General features: G+C 48.9%; 2 protein-coding genes across 2 annotated transcripts in view; both read left to right on the top strand.

The window, feature by feature from the left end:
- Positions 1–419: 419 nt before the first annotated feature.
- Positions 420–16,545, top strand: GOLT1A (golgi transport 1A). The gene is made up of 5 exons (XM_023187018.1): positions 420–628; positions 11,759–11,850; positions 12,901–13,079; positions 15,447–15,510; positions 16,208–16,545. The coding sequence occupies exons 1-5, from the start codon at positions 604–606 to the stop codon at positions 16,244–16,246; spliced, it is 399 nt and encodes a 132-aa protein (XP_023042786.1). The 5' UTR covers positions 420–603; the 3' UTR covers positions 16,247–16,545.
- Positions 16,546–18,198: 1,653 nt separating this feature from the next.
- The window catches only part of KISS1 (KiSS-1 metastasis suppressor), a 6,914-nt gene continuing 5,741 nt past the window's right edge, over positions 18,199–19,371 (top strand). Inside the window, exon 1 of the mRNA XM_023187012.2 lies at positions 18,199–18,300. The gene's annotated coding sequence lies outside the window, so the exon portion shown is untranslated. The remainder of the gene's footprint in view (positions 18,301–19,371) is intronic.

Below are 19,371 nucleotides of genomic sequence, written 5' to 3'. Positions count from 1 at the left end.
AAGCTCTTCATGTCTAACTTCCCCCATGGCGCTTTTGCCATTGATTTAACCGGATCTGGCTCTGCCATTAGGTCAGCAACAGGCTTTGTACTCAGTCGCTCATTGCCTCCCAGGGCCTAGCATGTGTAATAGCAGAGAGCAAAAAGCTTGACTTTCAAGATTAATTTAGTACATTCCCAAAGGGATGTGCGGATGCCAACTCTTCACACACCACCAAACCAAGCAAGAAACCTGAGCACCTCCTAGATCCCAATGCTTCCATATACAATCTAACTTTCGCGGGGCAGACGAGAGCCGGCAGAACACCGGGTGGTGTAAGGAAAGGGTCAGGAGGGCGGTGCCTTCCCCCAGCGAGCGCGGCAGGTGGAGGGGCATTGCCCTACCAGAAGACGGAAGACGGGGAGGAGGGAGTCGGCAACTAGAAGCACCCGCGTGGTGTGCGCGGGTGGGGCGGGGGTTGGAGGGGGAGTTAATGATTTGCCATAGGCTCATTTCGCAACTTAATCAAGAGTCAGCTTCCCGTGACCATGTACCAGCTGAGTCCTCTGGGCCACGCTCCACTTGCCCGCTTCCAACCGGAAGGTCCCCCAGGCTGAGTGCGGCATGATCTCCATCACCGAATGGCAGAGTGAGTGGAGGGAGCGGGGCTGCAATGGGCTATCCAGGCCAGGCTCCGTGCCGGCTCGCTCTCTCTCCCAGCCGGGCTCGCTGTCACTAGGAAACCTACAAGCGTGACCTCTGGAGCCAGGGGCTGGGAGCTGCTGTGCTGGCACCCCGGGGCAGCAGGCAGGGCCGGGTGTGGCTCCCTGCTCTCCAGAGGGTGGGAGTTGCTCAGGGCCCACAGGTAGCCAGAGTTTGGTGCCCAGGGGACCTGGTAGGTTCCCCAGTCACACTGACCCCTTTCCCATCCCGGGTTCTTAGAACTGGGTTGCCCGCAAAGGTGGACTCAGGAGGCCTCTGCCCATTCAGACACCATTTCCCACACCATCAAGGTCTCCTGTGGCCCTGGCGACTTCTTATAAAACACTAAACTCCACTCCCCTGCCCAAACCACCGCACCCTCACTCCTAAACATCCTTCCCCTTCTTTTGGGGGAAGAGGCAGAGAGGAGGTCTTGGAACAGGTCTGCGGCCGTGGGAAGAACCGTGGCTCTGTGGGCTTCGTTTGGGTGAGTTACTTAAAGCCTCTAAGCCTTGGTTTTTCATCTGAGAACTGGTGACAACAATCTTTGGTTCACTCAACAGATTTGTCTCTGCTGTGTGCCCAGCACTGTGTTGGACACAAAGTGTCCAACATTAAATGAAACCAACTCCCTGCTTACATTCTAGAGAGGGGAGACAGGTAATCAACAGAAAGAAGTATGTAGTATATCAGAAGATGATAAGTCCTCCAGACGAAAATAAAATAAGAGGAGGCTATGGAGTTCAAGGTAGGAGGGGTCGCTATTTTATATAGAGTGGTCAGGGAAGGCTTCACTGAGAAGGTGCCCTTTGTACAGAGATCTGTAGGAAGTGAGAAAGCAAAGCCATGCAGCTCTCTGGAGGGGAAATGTTCAGGAAGCAGGGACAGGCAGTGCAAAGGCCCTGAGGCATTAGCATACTTGGTGTGTTTGAAGAACAACAAGGAGGCGGGTGTACCTGAAGCAAAGTGAGGTGTAGGGAGAATCCTAACAGTTTAGGTCAGGGAGGTCACTGAAGGGTCAGGACACTGGAGACTGATAGACCATGGTAATGACCTTGGCTTTATTTACATAAGAAACTATCGGAGGGTTTTGTGCTGTGGTGTGATGCATTCTATTTCTACTTTTAAAAGATCACTCTGGGTGCTGGGTTGAGAATAGGCTGTGAAAGTATGAAGGTAGCAGCAGGGAAGCCAGTTTTTTTTTTTTTTTTTTTTTTTTTTTTTTTTTGAGACAGAGTCTTACTCTGTCGCTCAGAGCTGGAGTGCAGTAGCAGGATCTCTGCTCACTGCAACCTCCACCTCCTGGGTTCAAGCGATTCTCCTGCCTCAGACTCCCAAGTAGCTGGGGTTACAGGCGCCCACCACCACACCCAGCTAAGTTTTGTATTTTTAGTTGAGATGGAGTTTCACCACTTTGACCAGGCTGGTCTTGAACTCCTGACCTCTCAAGTGATCCACCCGCCTCGGCCTCCCAAAGTGCTGGGATTACGGGCGTGAGCCACCATGCCCAGCCAGGGAAGCCAGTCCTGAGTGTGTGAAGGTGGAGGAGACCAAGGTGTTAGCAGGGGATTAGTGGGGTGTGGTCCATGCTGGAGCTGCCTTGAGGAAAGTGTTGAGGATTTGCGGATGGATTGGATGTAGGGTGTGAGAGAAAGAGAAGTCAAGAATGCCTTGTATATTTTTTAGCCTGTGCAATGGGAAGGGTTGAGTGGGGGGAAAGCAGGAATTGGGCTTTAGATGTGTTGAGTTGGTTTGTGCTGTTAGACATCCAGGTGAGATGTCAGGTAGGCGGTTGGGTATCTGAGTCTGGAGTTCCAGGTAGAGGCCTGGGCTGGAGACAGAAATGTGGGAATAATCTGCATATTCATGGTCTTTAGGACCACGAGCAACCGAGAGATCACCAAGGGCAGGCACAGTTTCTCACCTCCCCACTACTGACATTTTGGGGCAGGATAATTCTTTGTTGTGGGAGACTGTCCTGCACATTATAGGATATTAGCAGCATCCCTGGCCTCTACCCACTACATGCCAGTAGAACCCCCACTCCAAGCTGTGACAATAAAAAATGTCTTCAAACATTGTGAAGTGTCCCCTGGGAAACAAATTCCCATCCTGCCCCCCACTCCCCCCCACAATCCCCTCACCCCAGTTGAGAACCATGGACCTGGTGAATAAAAATATAGAGAGAGGTGGGTTGGGTCCTCAGCCCAGTGGCACGCTGACACTTTGTTAAACCAATTAGCCTGCAAGTAAATGTACTCTTGCCAAATACGATAAGCAAGTCCTGTGAGAGAGAGAAATGAGGGAACCAGATTTAGGTCAGGGAACAGAGTGGACCGGCTTTCCCTGAGCAACTGACATTTCAGTTGAGACCTGAACGATGAGGATGCATTGTCAAGTAGCAAGTGAGAGGCAGGGTGTTGCAGACCAGGAAACCGTATGTACCAAGGCCCTGAGCCAAAAAAGCTCACATGGAAGCCATGGAGAACAGTGTGGTTGGAGCCTGGCAGGCAAGAGTGACAATGGCAGGAGATAAGGTGGACAGGCAGGCCTGGGCCCCACCAGGCAGGGCCTGTGAGCCGTGGTGTGGATGAGAGAGCTCTGTTGCAGTCTCATCTCAGTGCGCAGCCACGAAGGAGTCTAGGCAGTATGCTAACATGATCAGGTTGTATGTTTTGCAAGACCCTTGAGCGCTGTGTGGAGAAGAACTGGGAGGGCGCAGGGATAAAGCAGGAGGCCAAATGGGGGCTGCTGCAGGAGCTCAGGAAAGAGATGATCGTGGCTGGGAATTAGGTGGTAAGAATGGAAAGAAATGTACAGCTTTCAACATGTATCTTGGGAGAAGAAAAGAAAACTTAGCTGCGAATTTCATGGGGGAAGGGTGGGCTTTTGCCTTAAGTGGTGGAGTGGGCGGTGGTGACATGTTTACTCATTTGAGGACAACCAAGGGAGGCATAAGTTGAAGGAAGGAAGATAAATAACCCAGTCTGGGATTCAAGATTAGCCCACTTCAAGATGGCTGAGAGAAAACCAGGCAGATATGCCAAGTAAGCAGCTAGATAGGAGTTTCAAAGCCCAAAGAGAGGCATGGACTAGAAAGAGAGACATCAATGTCATCAGCATACAAAGGATGTTTGAAGACTTGAGAGGCTGGGTGTGGTGGCTCATGCCTGTAATCTCAGCACTTTGGGAGGCTAAAGTGGGAGGATCGTCTGAGGCCAGGAGTTCAAGACCAGCCTGGGCACACTGCAAAACCCCTGTCTCAACAACAAAAAAATTTAAACCAATTTGAGGCCAGGCGCGGTGGCTCAAGCCTGTAATCTCAGCACTTTGGGAGGCCGAGACGGGCGGATCACGAGGTCAGGAGATCGAGACCATCCTGGCCAACATGATGAAACCCCGTCTCTACTAAAAAAATTCAAAAAATTAGCCGGGCGAGGTGGCAGGCGCCTGTAGTCCCAGCTACTCAGGAGGCTGAGGCGGGAGAATGGCATAAACCCGGGAGGCGAAGCTTGCAGTGAGCTGAGATCCGGCCACTGCACTCCAGCCTGGGTGACAGAGCGAGATTCCGTCTCAAAAAAAAAAAAAAAAAGAAAAAAAAATTTAAACCAATTTAAAAAAGTTAGCTGGGCATGGTGGCCATGTGCCTGTAGTCCCAGCTACTCAGGAGGCTGAGGTACAAGGATTCTTTGAGCCCAGGAGTTCAAGGCTGCAGTGAGCTATGATGGTGCCATTGCACTCCAGCCTGGGCAACAGAGTGAGACCCCAGCTTTAAGACAAAATTAAAAACAAAATTAAACACACGGGGATACATGTGGAAATAGAATGAGAAGAGAAGTGAGCTTGGGCACAAGCCCTGTGCAATTCAAATCCCAAGAGGAAGAGAGAGACGTAGGAGCTGGCAGAGGAGACAGAGAAAGGGCAGTTAGAGCAGTAGGAAGAAAATCAAGAATGTGATGTGCACAAACCAAGAGAAAGGCTGTTTCAACACGGGAGTGGTAAGCTCTAACAGATGACGGCTCACACCAGCCCATTGGATCTGGTAACATGGAGGTCATTAATGGCCAAGGCAAGAGCATTACCTGTGGAAGTGGACTGGACTGGGTTGGTTAAAGGCACTTTTTAATTTTTGTTTTGTTTTGTTTTTGTTTTTTGAGTTGGAGTTTTGCTCTTGTTGCCCAGGCTAGAGTGCAATGGCATGATCTTGGCTCACTGCAACCTCTGCCTCCTGAATCTAATCAAGCGATTCTCCTGCCTCAGCCTCCCAAGTAGCTGAGATTGCAGGTGCCCGCCAACTCACTGGCTAATGTTTTGTATTTTTGTAAAGACGGGGTTTCACCATGTTGGCCAGGCTGGTCTCGAACTCCTGACCTCAGGTGATCCACCCACCTCGGCATCCCAAAGTGTTGGGATTATAGGTGTAAACCACCGTGCCCACCCAAAAGTCACTTTTTGGAGCTCGAGACTAGGTTCAAATCCTGCTTCTGCCAGATGCTGTGTATCCCCGGGCAAGTGACTTAACCTCTGTGTTTCAGTTTTGTTTGTGAAATGGTGCTAATAGTAGTACCTACGTCACAAGTAGTTATGAAAATTGAATGTGTTAATATACTTAAAGCATATATGTGCCTAGACTGTGCCTGGCACAGTATGTTCATTATACTATCAATCACTATTGTTAATTTTGAAAAGCGAATGAGGCACTTTCTCTCCTTATTTCCCTCCTTCCTCTTCCTGAACAATTCAGTCTTAAAGCCATTAGGTTTGACACAGAGAAGGGGGTGCTCAGAGTAGGGTGTTAGAACCCCAGCAGGGTGAGAAGGGTGTTCATACTAGAGGTGGCCTGGTGCAAAGTGCCATAGGCAAAGTAGAGTGACAGGCGTCCCCTGCAGGGTCAGGGATGGGGTGGTGAGGGCCTGGCAGACACTGCCCTAAGAGTAAAGAAACATTATCAGTGATGGGGCAAATTGACATCGTGCACCACCTACCAGGATGCAGTGAGAAAAACACAGCATCACATCTTGTGTTATTTCTGCCTAAGATGCATAACCTGAATCTAGTTGTGAGGAAACATCCGACAAACCCAAATGGAGGGATGGCTACAGAATAAGTGGCCTGAATCTTCAAAAGGGTCAAGTTCATGCCAAGGAAAGACCAAGGAGCTGTTCCAGGCAGAAGAGTTTAAAGAGACATGATCATTAAATGCCACACAGAATGATGAACTGGAATCTTTTGCTATAAATGATACTACTGGGTGACTGATGAAACTTGAATGGAGTCCGAGGGTTAGAGGATAGCCACATATCAATATTAATTTCCCAATTTTGATGGCTGTATGTTGGCTGTCTAGGAGAACTTTTTGTTTGTTTATTTCAATAGGTTTTTTGGGGAACAGGTGGTTGGTTACATGAATAAGTTCTTTAGGTGATTTCTGAGGTTTTGGTGCACCCATCACCCAAGCAGTGTACACTGTACCCAATGTGTAGTCTTTTATCCCTCAGCACCCCCCACCCTTTCCCATGAGTCCCCAAAGTCTATTGTATCATTCTTACGCCTTTGCATCCTCATAGCTTAGCTCCCACTTATTAGTGAAAACATATGATTTTTGCTTTTCCATTCCTGAGTCACTTCACTTAGAATAATGATTTCCAATTCCATCCAGATTGCTGCGAATGCCATTATTTCATTCCTTTTTGTGGCTGAGTAGTAGTTCATTATAGATAGATAGATAGATAGATAGATAGATAGATAGATAGATAGATAGATAGACAGACACACATATATATGTATGTATATATATGTGTATATATATGGTTTCGTATTTTTGCAATTCTGAACTGTGCTGCTATAAACAGGCGTGTGCAAGTATCTTTTTCGTATAATGATTTATTTTCCTCTGGGTAGATACCTAGTAGTGGGATTGCTGGATGAAATGGTAGTTCTACTTTTAGTTCTTTAAGGAATCTCCACACTGTTTTCCATGGTGGTTATTCTAGTTCACATTCCCACCAGCAGTGTAGCAGTGTTCCCCGTTCACCACATCCATGCCAACATTTATTATTTTTTGATTTTTTGATTATGGCCATTCTTGCAGGAGTAAGGTAGTACCACACATTGTGGTTTTGATTTGCATTTCCTTGATCATTAGTGATGTTGGGCATTTTTTCATATGTTTCTTGGCTGTTTGTGTATTTTCTTTTGAGAATTGTCTATTCACGTCCTTAGTGTCCAGGAGAGATTTTAAAAATCACACCAAAGCATTCAGGGGTGATGAGGTATGAGGTGGCAATTACTTTCAAATGGTTCAAGAAAAATATTCTTTGTACTGTACTTGCAACTTTCCTGCACATTTGTGATTGCTTTAAAAAGAAGGAAAAGGAAAAGGGGGGAAAAAGCCGATGATGTTCTGAGACTCGCTGCGCAGCCTGAGGCCAGAAGGACTCATCCACCTGCTCCATGAGATATTATTTCCTTGGAGGTGTAGCTGCTTTCTGGAGCAAGAAAGACATTGAATCTGGCTTTTCTTAAAGCTAGCTACAAAATGGGGAGTCGGGGAAGCCTGGCTTGTCTGTATCAGGTGGTTGTAGGCTCTTCTTGGCAGCAGCTTGGGAGTTGCAGAGTGAGGGGCTAAACAAGGGCACCAGTGCAGCCATCAGTGTCCCTTGCCAGGGAGACCTGAAGCTGGTCTCTGAGGTCTGGGGAGTCTCCACTTCTCCCAGGTGGCACCTGGAGAGCCAGGCCTCCCTGAAGTTACCTTGGCCTCCCTCCCAGCTTTTTTCGGCGGGGTGTAGGCGTGACAGCCCTGGCCGCCTCCAGCAGAGGGCGCGCTGCTCAATCTGTCTGTATCTTGGGGACCGTGCCCGGCAGGCACACCCGTCACTCCTGGGGGCATCTGTATGACATCCCCACCCCTCCGCTCTTTCTGCCATGGTTGCTGCCTGAAAAGAACTTTAGGAGCAACCTCTGACTGGGTAACTTGACTAAAATCGCTAAGCTACTCCAGAAGCAAGAGGCAAAGGTAGGTCTAAAGCTTGTGTGTGAGAAACAGTTTCTGACCCTTTTCTGTGGAGTTTTGTGTCCCACTGAGCGCTGAGAGCACTAAGTGTGGCCCATAAAGAAGGCTGCCCCTATCACAGGAAAGTCCTGGAATCGCACCTGCCCTTAAAGAAGAGTGTAGAACAGGTGGAGGAGTGATGACTATGCCAGCCAACGAATCGCTGCTGCAGAAGAAGAAGGAATAAATAGAATGGACATCACGTGTGAATGTGAGAAACTTATGCTGTTTCTGCAAAATGAGTATGAGGCTGTTCTTAAGTGTGTGCAGGATGAACATATAGATAGTTTAACAAAACAAAATGAAAACCCCATAAAATGTGCACATCGTATTTCCACACAAATACACCTACTGAGCGGGAGGAAAGGGTGTAGAGTCAGAGCTGAAATCAATGACAGATATTTTTATGGCAGGCGTAAGCCAACAACAGATATTTTATAACAAGCATAAAAACTTAAAACACTTTTATCATTTGGGTTAAAGAAAGATGACTGTGGTCTTCCTCCACAATATTCTGACCTACACGAAATTATCATGGTAATTCAGGTAGATGTAACTCTACATTCTCAATGTGTTGTCTCTGAGGAAGGAAATGTTGACAAAACACAACCTTCATCATGATCCATGGGGTGATATTCTGCTGAGCTGTCCCAGCTTCTAAGAGATTTAATTCAGGCCAGCCGGAGGAGGTAGAAGTAGGAAACAAGCCCAAATCGATCATGAAGGCTTGTCAGGAACACAAGGAATCAACTTTCAGTAGAAAATAGATTCTGGGCAGCCGGGTGATATGTTGAGAGAAATTATGTTACACTGGGTCCCAACAAAATCCAGCCCCTGCCAAAAGTGAGATCCAGTAAGACTGGCATGATATCAGACTATGAGATGAGCAAGGTTTCAGTCTATAATTGGAATGCTAGATCTCATCATTGGTTTTTGTTTTTGTTTTTGTTTTGAGATGGAGTTTTGCTCTTGTTGCCCAGTCTGGAGTGCAGTGGTGTAATCTCGGCTCACTGCAACCTCCACCTCCTGGGGTCAAGCAGTTCTCCTGCCTCAGCCTCCCAAGTAGCTGGGACTAGAGATGCATGCCACCATGCCCAGCTAATTTTTGTATTTTTAGTTGAGACGGGGTTTCACCATGTTGGCCAGGCTGGCCTTGAGCTCCTGACCTCAAGTGATCCATCCACCTCAGTCTCCCAAAGTGCTGGGATTACAGGTGTGAGCCACTGAGCACCTGGTTTCATCGCTGTATTTTTGATGATTCTTTTAAAGAAGCTCTTTGGCCTTCTTTCTATATTGGAATTGATCCTAATCCTCTTAAAATCTGCCTAGCAACAGATGATGGATTAACTACCCAGAAGATGATCGTGTTGTTTCATTTTCTTTCAGGTGTAAATATAACTCAGCCAGTAAATTTAGTCTCGATAATTTTGTTTTTGTTTTTATAGTTCTGCCTCTAAACACCAGAATAATTTCCCCCCACTTTTAACAATTATTTGCAAAAGCATATTAATAATACCAATTTCATAGAGGTTATGAGAACCAATTCTAACAAGTCCAGTAAAATTTTTGACGAGGGTATTAAGACCGTGAAATGGGGAAAGAACAGTCTTTCCAACAGATAGTGCTGGGAAAACTGGATATCCACATGCAAAAGATGCAGGTGGACCCTTACCTTATACTAGCTGCATAAAGTAACACAAAACAGATCAAAGGCCTAAAAATAAGAGCTAAAACTACAAAACTCTTAGAAGAAAACATAGGGGAAAACATTACAACACTGGATTTGATAATGATTTCTAAGATATGACTTGAAAAGCACAGGCAACAAAAGAAAAAGAAGACATCAATCAGACTACCTCAAAATTAAAAATTTCAGTGCATCAAAGGACACAGTCAACAGAGTGAAAAAGTGACCTACAGAGTAGGAGAAAATATTTGCAAATCATATACCTGATAGTTAATATCCAAAATATATAAAGAACTCCTACAACTCAACAACAAAAGGAACAACCTGTTTAAAAATTAACTAGACAGTTCTCCAAAGAAGATATACATGCAGCTAACAAGCACATGAAAAGATCATTAATCATTAATCATTAGGGAAATGTAAGTCAAAACCACAATGTGATACTACCTTATACCCATTAGCATGGCTGCTATCAAAACAAAATAAAACAAAACAGAAAAAGTATTGGCAAGATGTGGAGAAATAGAACTCTTGTGTACTGTTGCTGGGCATGTTAAATGGTGCAGTCACAATGGAAAACAAAATGGCAATTCCTTAAAACATTAAAAATAGAATTACCATGTGATCCAGTATAATTCCATAATTCCACTTTGTGAGGTACATACCCGAAAGGATTGGAAGCAGGATCTTGAAGAGATATTTTCTTACACTCATATTTATGGTAACACTATTTACAATAGGTAAGAGATGGATGGAAGCCACCCAGATGTCCATCAACAGATGAATGGATCAACAAAATGCAGGATACAGATAGCAATGGACTATTTATTCTGTCTTAAAAAGGAAGAAAATTCAGACACATGCTACAACATGAAGGAACCTTAAGAACGTTATGATAAGTGAAATAAGACAGTCACAGAAAGACAAATATTGTATGATTCCACTTATAAGAGGTTCCCAGAGTAGTCAAAAATTCATAGAGAGAGAAAGCAAAATGGTGGTTGTTGGAGGCTGGTGGGAGGGGAATGGGGAGCTACTGTTTAATGGGTGTAGAGTTTCAACTTTGCAAGATGAAGAATTCAGGAGATGCGCTTAATACCACTGAACTGTATATTTTAAAGTGGTTAGATGGTAAGTTTCGTTTTATGTGCATTTTGCCACAATTTAAAACTTAAAAAGGTAACAATTTAAAAATGAAGCAATGAATGAGTTTCCATTTATTGACTATCATAGTGGCAAAGATAAGTAAAATTAACAATTCTGAGTGATGGAGAGGGTTAAGGAAAAAAGGAACTATATATCCGATTATTGTATAACTCATCTTAAGGGGAGCGATCTGAAATATGTTTATCAAAATGTCAAAAATGTAGCCCTTGACCAAACGAGGGGGCCTTCATGTCCTGAACTTCTGGGTTATACTTGCTGGCTCTGAGCGAACTCAGCTTCAAAAAATGCCCTGAGACGCTTACAAACCTTGGGAATGGAGGCTCACTGTCAAACGTTGGGAATGGAGGCTCACTGTCAAACCTTGGGAATGGGGGCTCCTTGTCAGTGTGGGTCCAACCTCGGCAGAACTGCTCGAAGCCACTGGGTTGAAATGAGAGTTGGCCAAAGAGTGTGTGGCGGGGCCCATAAGGTGCCTGCTGCAGGAGGGAGGGAGGACAATGGGAGCAGGTGCAGGCTTGGGTCTTGGGTGTAGGCCCCAGCTGGGAAGAGGAATGCATTCTTAACTTATGACTTCTGTTTTCCCAATCCAGTGGGAAATGTCACCACCTGAGAGTGGAGACAGGGCAATTCTGAGGAGAAAGGAGACCGTGTGGAGAGTTGCTCAGGCGGGCCAGCCTCTTGAGAAAGGACCAGGAGAGCTGGGTGGTTTTGAGGCTCTTTGGGGCTGGCAGTCCTGAGTTTTCAGTGGCTCCCTTCTGCGCAGTGTGAACTGGGCTCCAGTGGTTCTCAGTTGCACAAGGCAGGAGCAGAGGAGGCAGATGCTATGTTCAGCCCTGATACTGATGTGGATAATGTGGCTTTTGAGGACGAGAGGAGGCTGAGAGTATAAAGTGGTGAGGGCAGCACCAGCCTCCACACAGGGCTGCGGTGAGGACAGAATGCCACTGTGTACAGAAGTGACAGCACAGTTCCCAGGTACTAGACAAAGCTTCATGCCATCCTACCTTCCCCTTCCCATCCCACCATCCCCTGAGAGCATGAAAGCTGAGATTCCTGGATGGAAGTGGAGTCACCCCCACAGAGGGCTCCTGTCCTGTGGCAATGGGGGAAGTTTCAGGGTCTCCACCTGCTCCCCAAAGCCCTTTGCTCCACCACCTCCTTGCCCATTGCAGAGATTGGTGTGGGGATCACCGGTTTTGGCATCTTCTTCATCCTCTTTGGAACACTCCTGTACTTTGATTCCGTGCTCCTGGCCTTTGGAAACGTGAGTCCCCCAGCCCTGTGTCCCCACTCCCCTGCCCCAACCTTTCTGAAGTCTCTATTGCCAGGATAGTCCTTAAATAAATCCCTTAAATAAATCCCAAGTTTATTCAGACCATGCCTATCCAGGGGTCAGACATCATCAAGCCTGGGCGGAGGAGGGCACAGGAAATGGACGCAGAGCCTGCGGCACCAAGAATCTGAGGACCTGGATTCTCACACCGAGCTCTGCGCGAGACCCTGGGGGTTCTGAGGGGACTCAGACACTGTCCCTGCCATCTGAATCCCACTCTAGGGCTAGAGATATAACATGACATACATGGCTGGGAGGAAGGCAGGGGCCACGGTAAACACATTTAATATGAAACAAGGGGCTTAGTGGAAAGAGGGCACACTGAATTGGAGAAGGGTGGAGAGGAATTTGGAAAGGAAATGGGTGTGGAGGTGAATAAAGCACTTCCGGGGGGTTGGAACAGCAGGAGAGAAGGCGTGGGGAAGGAGCGGGGAAGCATGGGATATGCTGGAAGAAAACCAGAGAGTTCAATTTGACGACAGCCTGGGCACTCGTAAGGGATCATTAGGAGCCAAGCTGAAGACAGTGATAGGGTATCCAGGGGAGGGCCTGGAGGGTTATTCTGTAGGTGGTGGAGCCTCTGAAGGTTCTGTGTAACTTTCAGTATGGCTGCCTAACCTACTAAGGCCTCAATCTTCACTTCTCTGGAATAAAAATCCCACCTGATTCCATCTTCCCTAGATGGTATGGTGAGAAACCAAGTCCCATATGAAAAAGTGCTTGGGCTCCAGGGAATTGGGTGGGCAACTAGAAACCATCAAAAGTTTCTCATCCATCCCCCTGCCTCTGTGCAGTCCTGTTCCCAGCCAGCAAGACTTATCAAGGCTCTGGGATTCTGCCACATTGCTGGATGGCCCTCGCTCAGATGGTCTTAAAGAGTTAGCATGTCCTGCCCCTGCCCGCCACCTGGCTCCAGGCCTGTGCCCCCAACTCCTCAGGGGGCTGGTGGGTTTGCTTCACGCTCTCCTCCCTCCCCTACAGCTGCTGTTCCTGACGGGCCTCTCCTTCATCATCGGCTTGAGGAAGACCTTTCGGTTCTTCTTCCAACGGCACAAACTCAAGGGAACCAGCTTCTTCCTGGGGGGTGTGGTTGTCGTGCTCCTACGCTGGCCCCTCCTGGGTATGTTCCTGGAAACCTACGGATTCTTCAGCCTGTTCAAGTGAGTACAAATCCCTATAACCCTATAACCCTGGACAGACCCACCAAAGCATCTGAGTGGCTGAGATCACCCCAGCAGGGAGTGCAGAAGCTGGGACTTCATCCTGCAAGAGATGAGAACCATGGACACTTCGGAAAGGCCCCCTGAAGTAGACTGAAGGGTACTTTGGAGGGATTGGCCCATCCATCAACAAATACTGATAGAGTGCTGACTGTGTTTCCAGCACTGTGCCTGTGAGCAGGGAGCAGACACGAGGCCTACCCTCAAATCCAGCCAGAGAGGAAGGGCAGTGAGCTAACATGTTCCAGGCACGCTCATGATCATCATCTTATTTTATCACAACAACCCACTCTAGGATTATCCTCTGCTTCACAGATAAGGAAACCAAAGCTCAGAGAAGTTGCCCCCGCCCCGAGGTCTGAAACTAGTATGTGAAAAAGGTCGCCCTTACCCAGGGGGCTCTGGCTCCTGACCCCTGTGTCATCCCCTGGCCTGATCTGTGTCAGCCCTGGGCTTGGGAAAAGGCAGGGTGGAACTCAGTCATGATGTGTGGCCACTGTCAGGCCTGTAGGCGCTCAGAGGGGAGTCCAGGGCAGTGTTGTAGAGGAAGCAGGACTTGAGAGAAGCCTTGAGGGATGGGTAGCGTCTAAGAGAAGACTGGAGGGTACTGAAGGAAAAGGAAGGAAGGGTTCTCAGAGAAAGTGGGGTTGGGAAGGAAGCCTTCATATGTCTACAGGGTAGTGTGGAGAGAATAGGGGTGGGGTGGGGACAGTGGAGACTGGAAGAATGATGGCTTCTACAATCATGGAAAGGAGTGGGGCTCAGGAATCCCTGGGTTCTCATAGGAGCCCCCGTTTGCTGAATGTAGCCCTGAAACCCCCCGATTAGCCTGAATGGCCTAGGCCTTCAGGACTAGGAAGTGTGGACTTCAGGAAGTGTGGCTTTAAATTTTCTCACGCATACCTGCCATCTATTTATTCCATATTCAAATATGTCATTTTATGGCTGGGCGCAGTGGCTCATGCCTGTAATCCCAGCACTTTGGGAGGCCGAGGCAGGCGGATCACTTGAGGTCAGGAATTTGAGACCAGCCTGGTCAACATGGTAAAACCCTGTTTCTACTAAAAATACCAAAAAAATTAGCTGGGCTTGGTGGCAAGCGCCTGTAATCCCAGCTACTCGGGAGGCTGAGACACAAGAATCTCTTAAACGCAGGGGGCAGAGGTTGCAGTGAGAGAAGATCGCACCACTGCCTCCAGCCTGGGTGGCAGAGCAAGATTCTGTCTCAAAAAATATATATATATGTGTGTGTGTGTGTATGTATATATATATGTATGTCATTTTCAAACAGTAACTTATTCAAATTGTCAAATATATAATAAGCACCTACTGCATGCCAAATACAGGGCCAGGTGTGAGGATGTGGCACTGAATGAGGAGAAAGTTCCTATGGAATTTACAGTTTAGTAGGAAGACCCATAAATAAATTCTGACAACAGTTAGCATTTATGGAGGGCTTAGAAAGTGGAGTGGGACAGCAGCAGATTCGATAGTTGAAACTGAAAGTCAGCCTTGACAAAGACACTGCAGTAACACAGAAGGGGCAAACAAATTACAGCTATCAGGGACCTCAGAGTGCAGTGAAACCTTGGGAAATTGAGGCCCACAGTAAGGAAGTGGCTCAGCCAGATTCCATATTTCAAATCTCCCTTGCCATCCGCCACACACCGGGATCTCTTCTCATGCCAGCCTCGGCACCTCCAGGTCCTGTGAGGGGTCACGCATATGTCCACAGTCAGGCCTTGGCAGGGTGTCTTTGATGAGAGCAGGGTTGCCAAAGGCAGGGGTGGCTGTATGCCTGGGGGAGCCAGGGCACCAGGGAGTATAACGGTGAGCACGACTTCCAACAGCCGCCCATGCCGAGGGCCCAGGACACCCGGGTCAGGTGGATCTCAGGAAGGTAAGAAAACTTTCGGCCAGAAGAGTAATAATCATGACAGTAACAATAATAAAAATAAGCACTTCCTGACCTTTTCTTTGTACATGTCCTTATGACGTAGACACTGTTATTGTTAGCCACATTTTATGGTTGGAAATTGAGATTCAGAGAAGTTAAGGAATTTGCCCAAGTATATATGGTGCCAGTAAGTGGTAGAGCCAAGATGCGAACCCACGGAGTGTGACCCTAGGGCCTTCATTCTTAATCATGTCACTCGACTGCCTCTCGGAACACAGGAGTGCAGAACCAAGCCTGCCCCTGGTGCACGGAAGCCAGAGCTTGAACCTTTTGGTGGACATCAGCCTCCTGCCCTCTATCCTCCCTTCCTGGGCCATCACTGACTCCTCCCTTCTCCCCTCTGCTCCTAGGGGCTTTTTCCCTGTTGCCTTCGGCTTCCTGGGCGATGTCTGCAGCATCCCCTTCCTGGGTGCGGTAAGCAGATGATGCCTGCAGCCCTGCAGGCATGCCTGGGGAGTGAGGGGGAGCACACGGAGGGGAGCTGGTAAAACTGCTGTCCCAGGGGCAGTGGCCCCTCCCCTGTCTCCCCTCAGACTCCCTAGCCCAGCTTTGGTGCTTTAGACTCCTCTTCCCCCTACACCTTCTCCATTTGACAAGAGCCCAAAAGGGGAGGGGATCCAGATGCAGTTGTAGCTGAGTGTGGCTGTAGAGGAAGGTAGCTATGAGTAGCTTCCTGTTTACAGCCAAAGAAATGAAGATGCAGAGACTCTAGGTGACTCAGTGGGGACATGCCTGAGCTTTCTGGGAATCTGGCTAAGTGCGGGCCCCAGGCATGGAGAGAATATATGACAGCCGATGACAGCAGGAAAAGCTGTCCTGTAGGTGACAGATTTTGTCCTCTCTTGGGGATAGACACAGCCAGTGGTAACCAGCCCCTGCCCCTCCTCACCCCTTTCTCTGAAGCGCCTGGCAGAATGTGAGCTCTCTGAGGAGCCCAGGGAGACCCTACAGCCAGCACCCCACCACAACCGCCAGCTGGACACAGCCCCTGCAGCCCCTCTCGTATCTGTGCCTGGCGTAGCTCCTGGCTCTCAAGGCCAGCTCTGTAATAACTAGATATTGCATCTGCTCTCTACCCTTTGTCTGGAGTAATGATTCTTGGCTCCCACAGCTGTTCCGGAGACTTCAAGGCACTAGCTCGATGGTCTGAACAACAGAGATGAGCTCCTTGGACTTGGATCATTGGTTGAGGGGGCTGGAGAGAGAATGGGAACCACCCCCTCAGTCCCCCGCACTGACTCACTCCCAGTCATATCTGGACCTCCCCAAGTCCAGAAGGAAGGATGGAGCTGAGCAACTGACGTCAAATCCCCAAGTCAACTCAAGAGGCTGCCAGGAAGCAGAGACGCAGAGCCCCAAGCAGATTGGGCTGGGGCTGGCATCACACCCTCGCTATATATTTACAGGAGGAAAAGTGAAGATTAAATTCCCAAGCTGTGCGTGTGTCTAGGGCTCAAAGTTGGCATCTTTGGCCGGGCACGGTGGCTCACACCTATAATCCCAGACCTTTGGGAGGCTGAGGTGGGCAGATCACCTGAGGTCAGGACTTCGAGACCAGCCTGGCCAACATGGTGAAACCCCATCTCTACTAAAAATACAAAAATTAGCCGGGCGTGGTGGCAGGTGCCTGTAGTTCCAGCTACTCAAAAGGCTGAGGCAGGAGGATTGCTTGAACTGGGGAGGTGGAGGTTGAAGTGAACTGAGATCGCACCACTGCGTTCCAGCCTGGGCAACAGAGCCCGACTCCATCTCAAAAAAAGTTAGCGTCTTCAGCCCATTAAGTCCACCTCCTGCTTCAGGGCAGGCCAACGTACACATCATCCCCATAGCGAAGTTTTGGTCTGTGATGGTCAGTGCTGTCCTCATAGGCTATCATTTCTGTCCTGGTGTTTAACAGCCCTAATGGGTGTGATAATAATATGTTTGCAAGCCCCTGTTAACAGTAAGCACCAGACAAGTGAGGGGTGCTAACCTGCAGACTGCCAGCATGCTTCGCCAGCATTAGGGAACCACCAGGTCGAGCTTGTGCTGGGAGAGCGTCCTGTCTGAGGGTAGAGACATAGCCCCTGCCTTCAGAGACTCCTAGCCTGAGAGAAGAAACAGTCTCTGCCCTGGAGAGCCCCTTGTCCAAGGGTATAGAGAGTTCTTGCAGGCTCAAGAAAGAGACAAAAGTCACTTGCGATGCATGCAGTTAGCAAATATCTATCGAGGGCCCTCTCTGTATGTGCCCAGCAATGGAGTGGGTGCCGAGGGTACAGGGGGAAGGGGGCCTGTCCCTGTCCTCAAAGTACTGTACCTGAGCAGTCACAAAATGATATGGTGGTGGGTGCCATGAGACAAGGAAGTGGGGCCCCCAAGCAGGCGGGCTGGATGTACGGCCACCTGGAAGTCCCCTCTCTGCACCCCTGGCACTTCCCAGGTGCATCCACCTTCCAGAGCTCCCATTTCATCCTCCTTGCTCATAGCTGGCTGCTTACCTAAGGTCTCTGACCATGCCATAGCGTATTCACCTCAAAACCCTGTGCTGAGGAAGTGCTCAGTAACCAAGGAAAGAAGGAAAGCAGGAAGGAAGAAAAAAGGAGAGAATCTCTGCCACCTCCACCCTACGCCAGTCACAGGGCCTAGTCTAAGAGCCGCCTGGGGACCCACGCTGACCTGGCTTTAAGGAGTCCCTGGGTCAGCCTGTGCCCTTCTCCTCCCCTCTTCCTGTCCTTTTCTACGTCTAATTCAGACTAGGTGTGTCGGTGGCCCTTGTCAGAGAGGAAACAAGACATTTCACACTGACACCTCTCTCCGCCCTCCTCAAATAGCCCATTTCCATGTTGTTTGGGGGTAGGATGGGTCCTCTGGGTGGGAAGAGGGTGTGGGGGATGGAAAGAGCCTGTGAGAAGGAGAAAGTCCCGCCTCGGAGGGCCCGGGGTGGGTGGGGTGGGAGGAGAGGCTGCCTCCAGTCACAGAGCCCAGAGGCAGAGGCCTGCCAAGGTGCTGTGCTCTCCAGGAGGGTCTGAGGAGGAGGGAGGGGCAGCAGAGTGGGCCTGTACTTAGAGACGTCACACTGGGCTTTATAAAAGGAATGTGATCAGGGAGCTGGGGAGAGTGAACCTGGGAGCCCAGCCACCCACCCTCTGGACGTTCACCCAGCCAGGTGGTCTCATCACCTCAGAGGCTCTGCCAGACTCCCGCCCAGGCCAGGACTGAAGCAAGGTAGGCACACTGCGGCATCCACCCTCGGGAAGGGGGTCTGCCCTGACCTGGGGATGCTCCAGAGGGGAGCAGGGAATCCGTTCTAAGACGGACAGATGCTTCCTGGCCGGCAAAGGCAGGGGAGGGAGACACTGATCTTTCCTATTTACCGGCCTGGCCAGATTATCCTGGGATGCCTGGGTGAATACACTGAGTTGCACTTTATTTGTGAAGCTAGCACTCTGGGGATCCCGAGAGCTCTCTCTTGCTGTAGCTGGAATTAGAGATCACAGACACTCGGATGGACCTGGGGAACCCCTCAGGGCTCCCGAGAGCAATGGGGCTCCTCTGAGCAGCTCCCCTAAATTACAGATGGCAAACACAAGCCTCACCAAGGGCACCTACCTACCTACCCACTAAGAACTAGGGGCCACCTCATCCAAAAGCTTTCCAACCATGCCGGAATTTCTCCGTTACTCACTGGATACAAACCCCCCAGGGTGGAGGGAACCACAAAAATTGTCTACAGCAGGTTGGCCACTCATGGCCCCTTTCCAGATAATTCATTTCTATCACATATATCAAGTGCCCCGAAGGGCTGGGCTGGGCAGTGAACGAAGACGAAGAGTTGAGGGAATCTGTGTGTGTGTGTGTGTGTGTGTGTGTATGATGTGTGTGTATGGGTGTATGTGTATATGTGTGTGATGTGTGTGTGTGCATGTGTGGTGTGTGTGGTGTATGTGTGTGTATGATGTGTGTATGGGTGTATGTGTGTATATGTGTGTGCATGTGTGGTGTGTGGTGTGTGTGTGTGTATGATGTGTGTGTATGGGTGTATGGGTGTATATCTGTGTATTGTGTATGTGCATGTGTGGTATGTGTGGGGTGTGTGTGTATGATGTGTATGTATGGATGTATGTGTATATAGATGTGTGTGTATGATGTGTGTATGGGTGTATGTGTGTATATTGTGTGGTATGCATGCACGTGTGTGGTGTGTATGATGTGTGTGTATGGATGTATGTGTGTATATGTGTGTGTATGATGTGTGTGTATGGGTGTATGTGTGTGGTGTGTGTGCGTGTGTGATGT

The sequence above is a fragment of the Piliocolobus tephrosceles genome, chromosome 1, assembly GCF_002776525.5.
Source record: "Piliocolobus tephrosceles isolate RC106 chromosome 1, ASM277652v3, whole genome shotgun sequence".
NCBI lineage: Eukaryota > Metazoa > Chordata > Mammalia > Primates > Cercopithecidae > Piliocolobus > Piliocolobus tephrosceles.
This window is presented reverse-complemented; position numbering and strand designations above follow the sequence as displayed.

Bases quoted from the DNA above. Each gene is read 5' to 3' on its own strand.
- GOLT1A (XM_023187018.1), top strand. From the start codon at position 604: ATGATCTCCATCACCGAATGGCAGA. The intron at 629-11,758 runs GTGAGTGGAGGG...TGCCCATTGCAG, and splicing joins CTCCATCACCGAATGGCAGA to AGATTGGTGTGGGGATCACC. The intron at 15,511-16,207 runs GTAAGCAGATGA...TGGCTCCCACAG, and splicing joins GCATCCCCTTCCTGGGTGCG to CTGTTCCGGAGACTTCAAGG.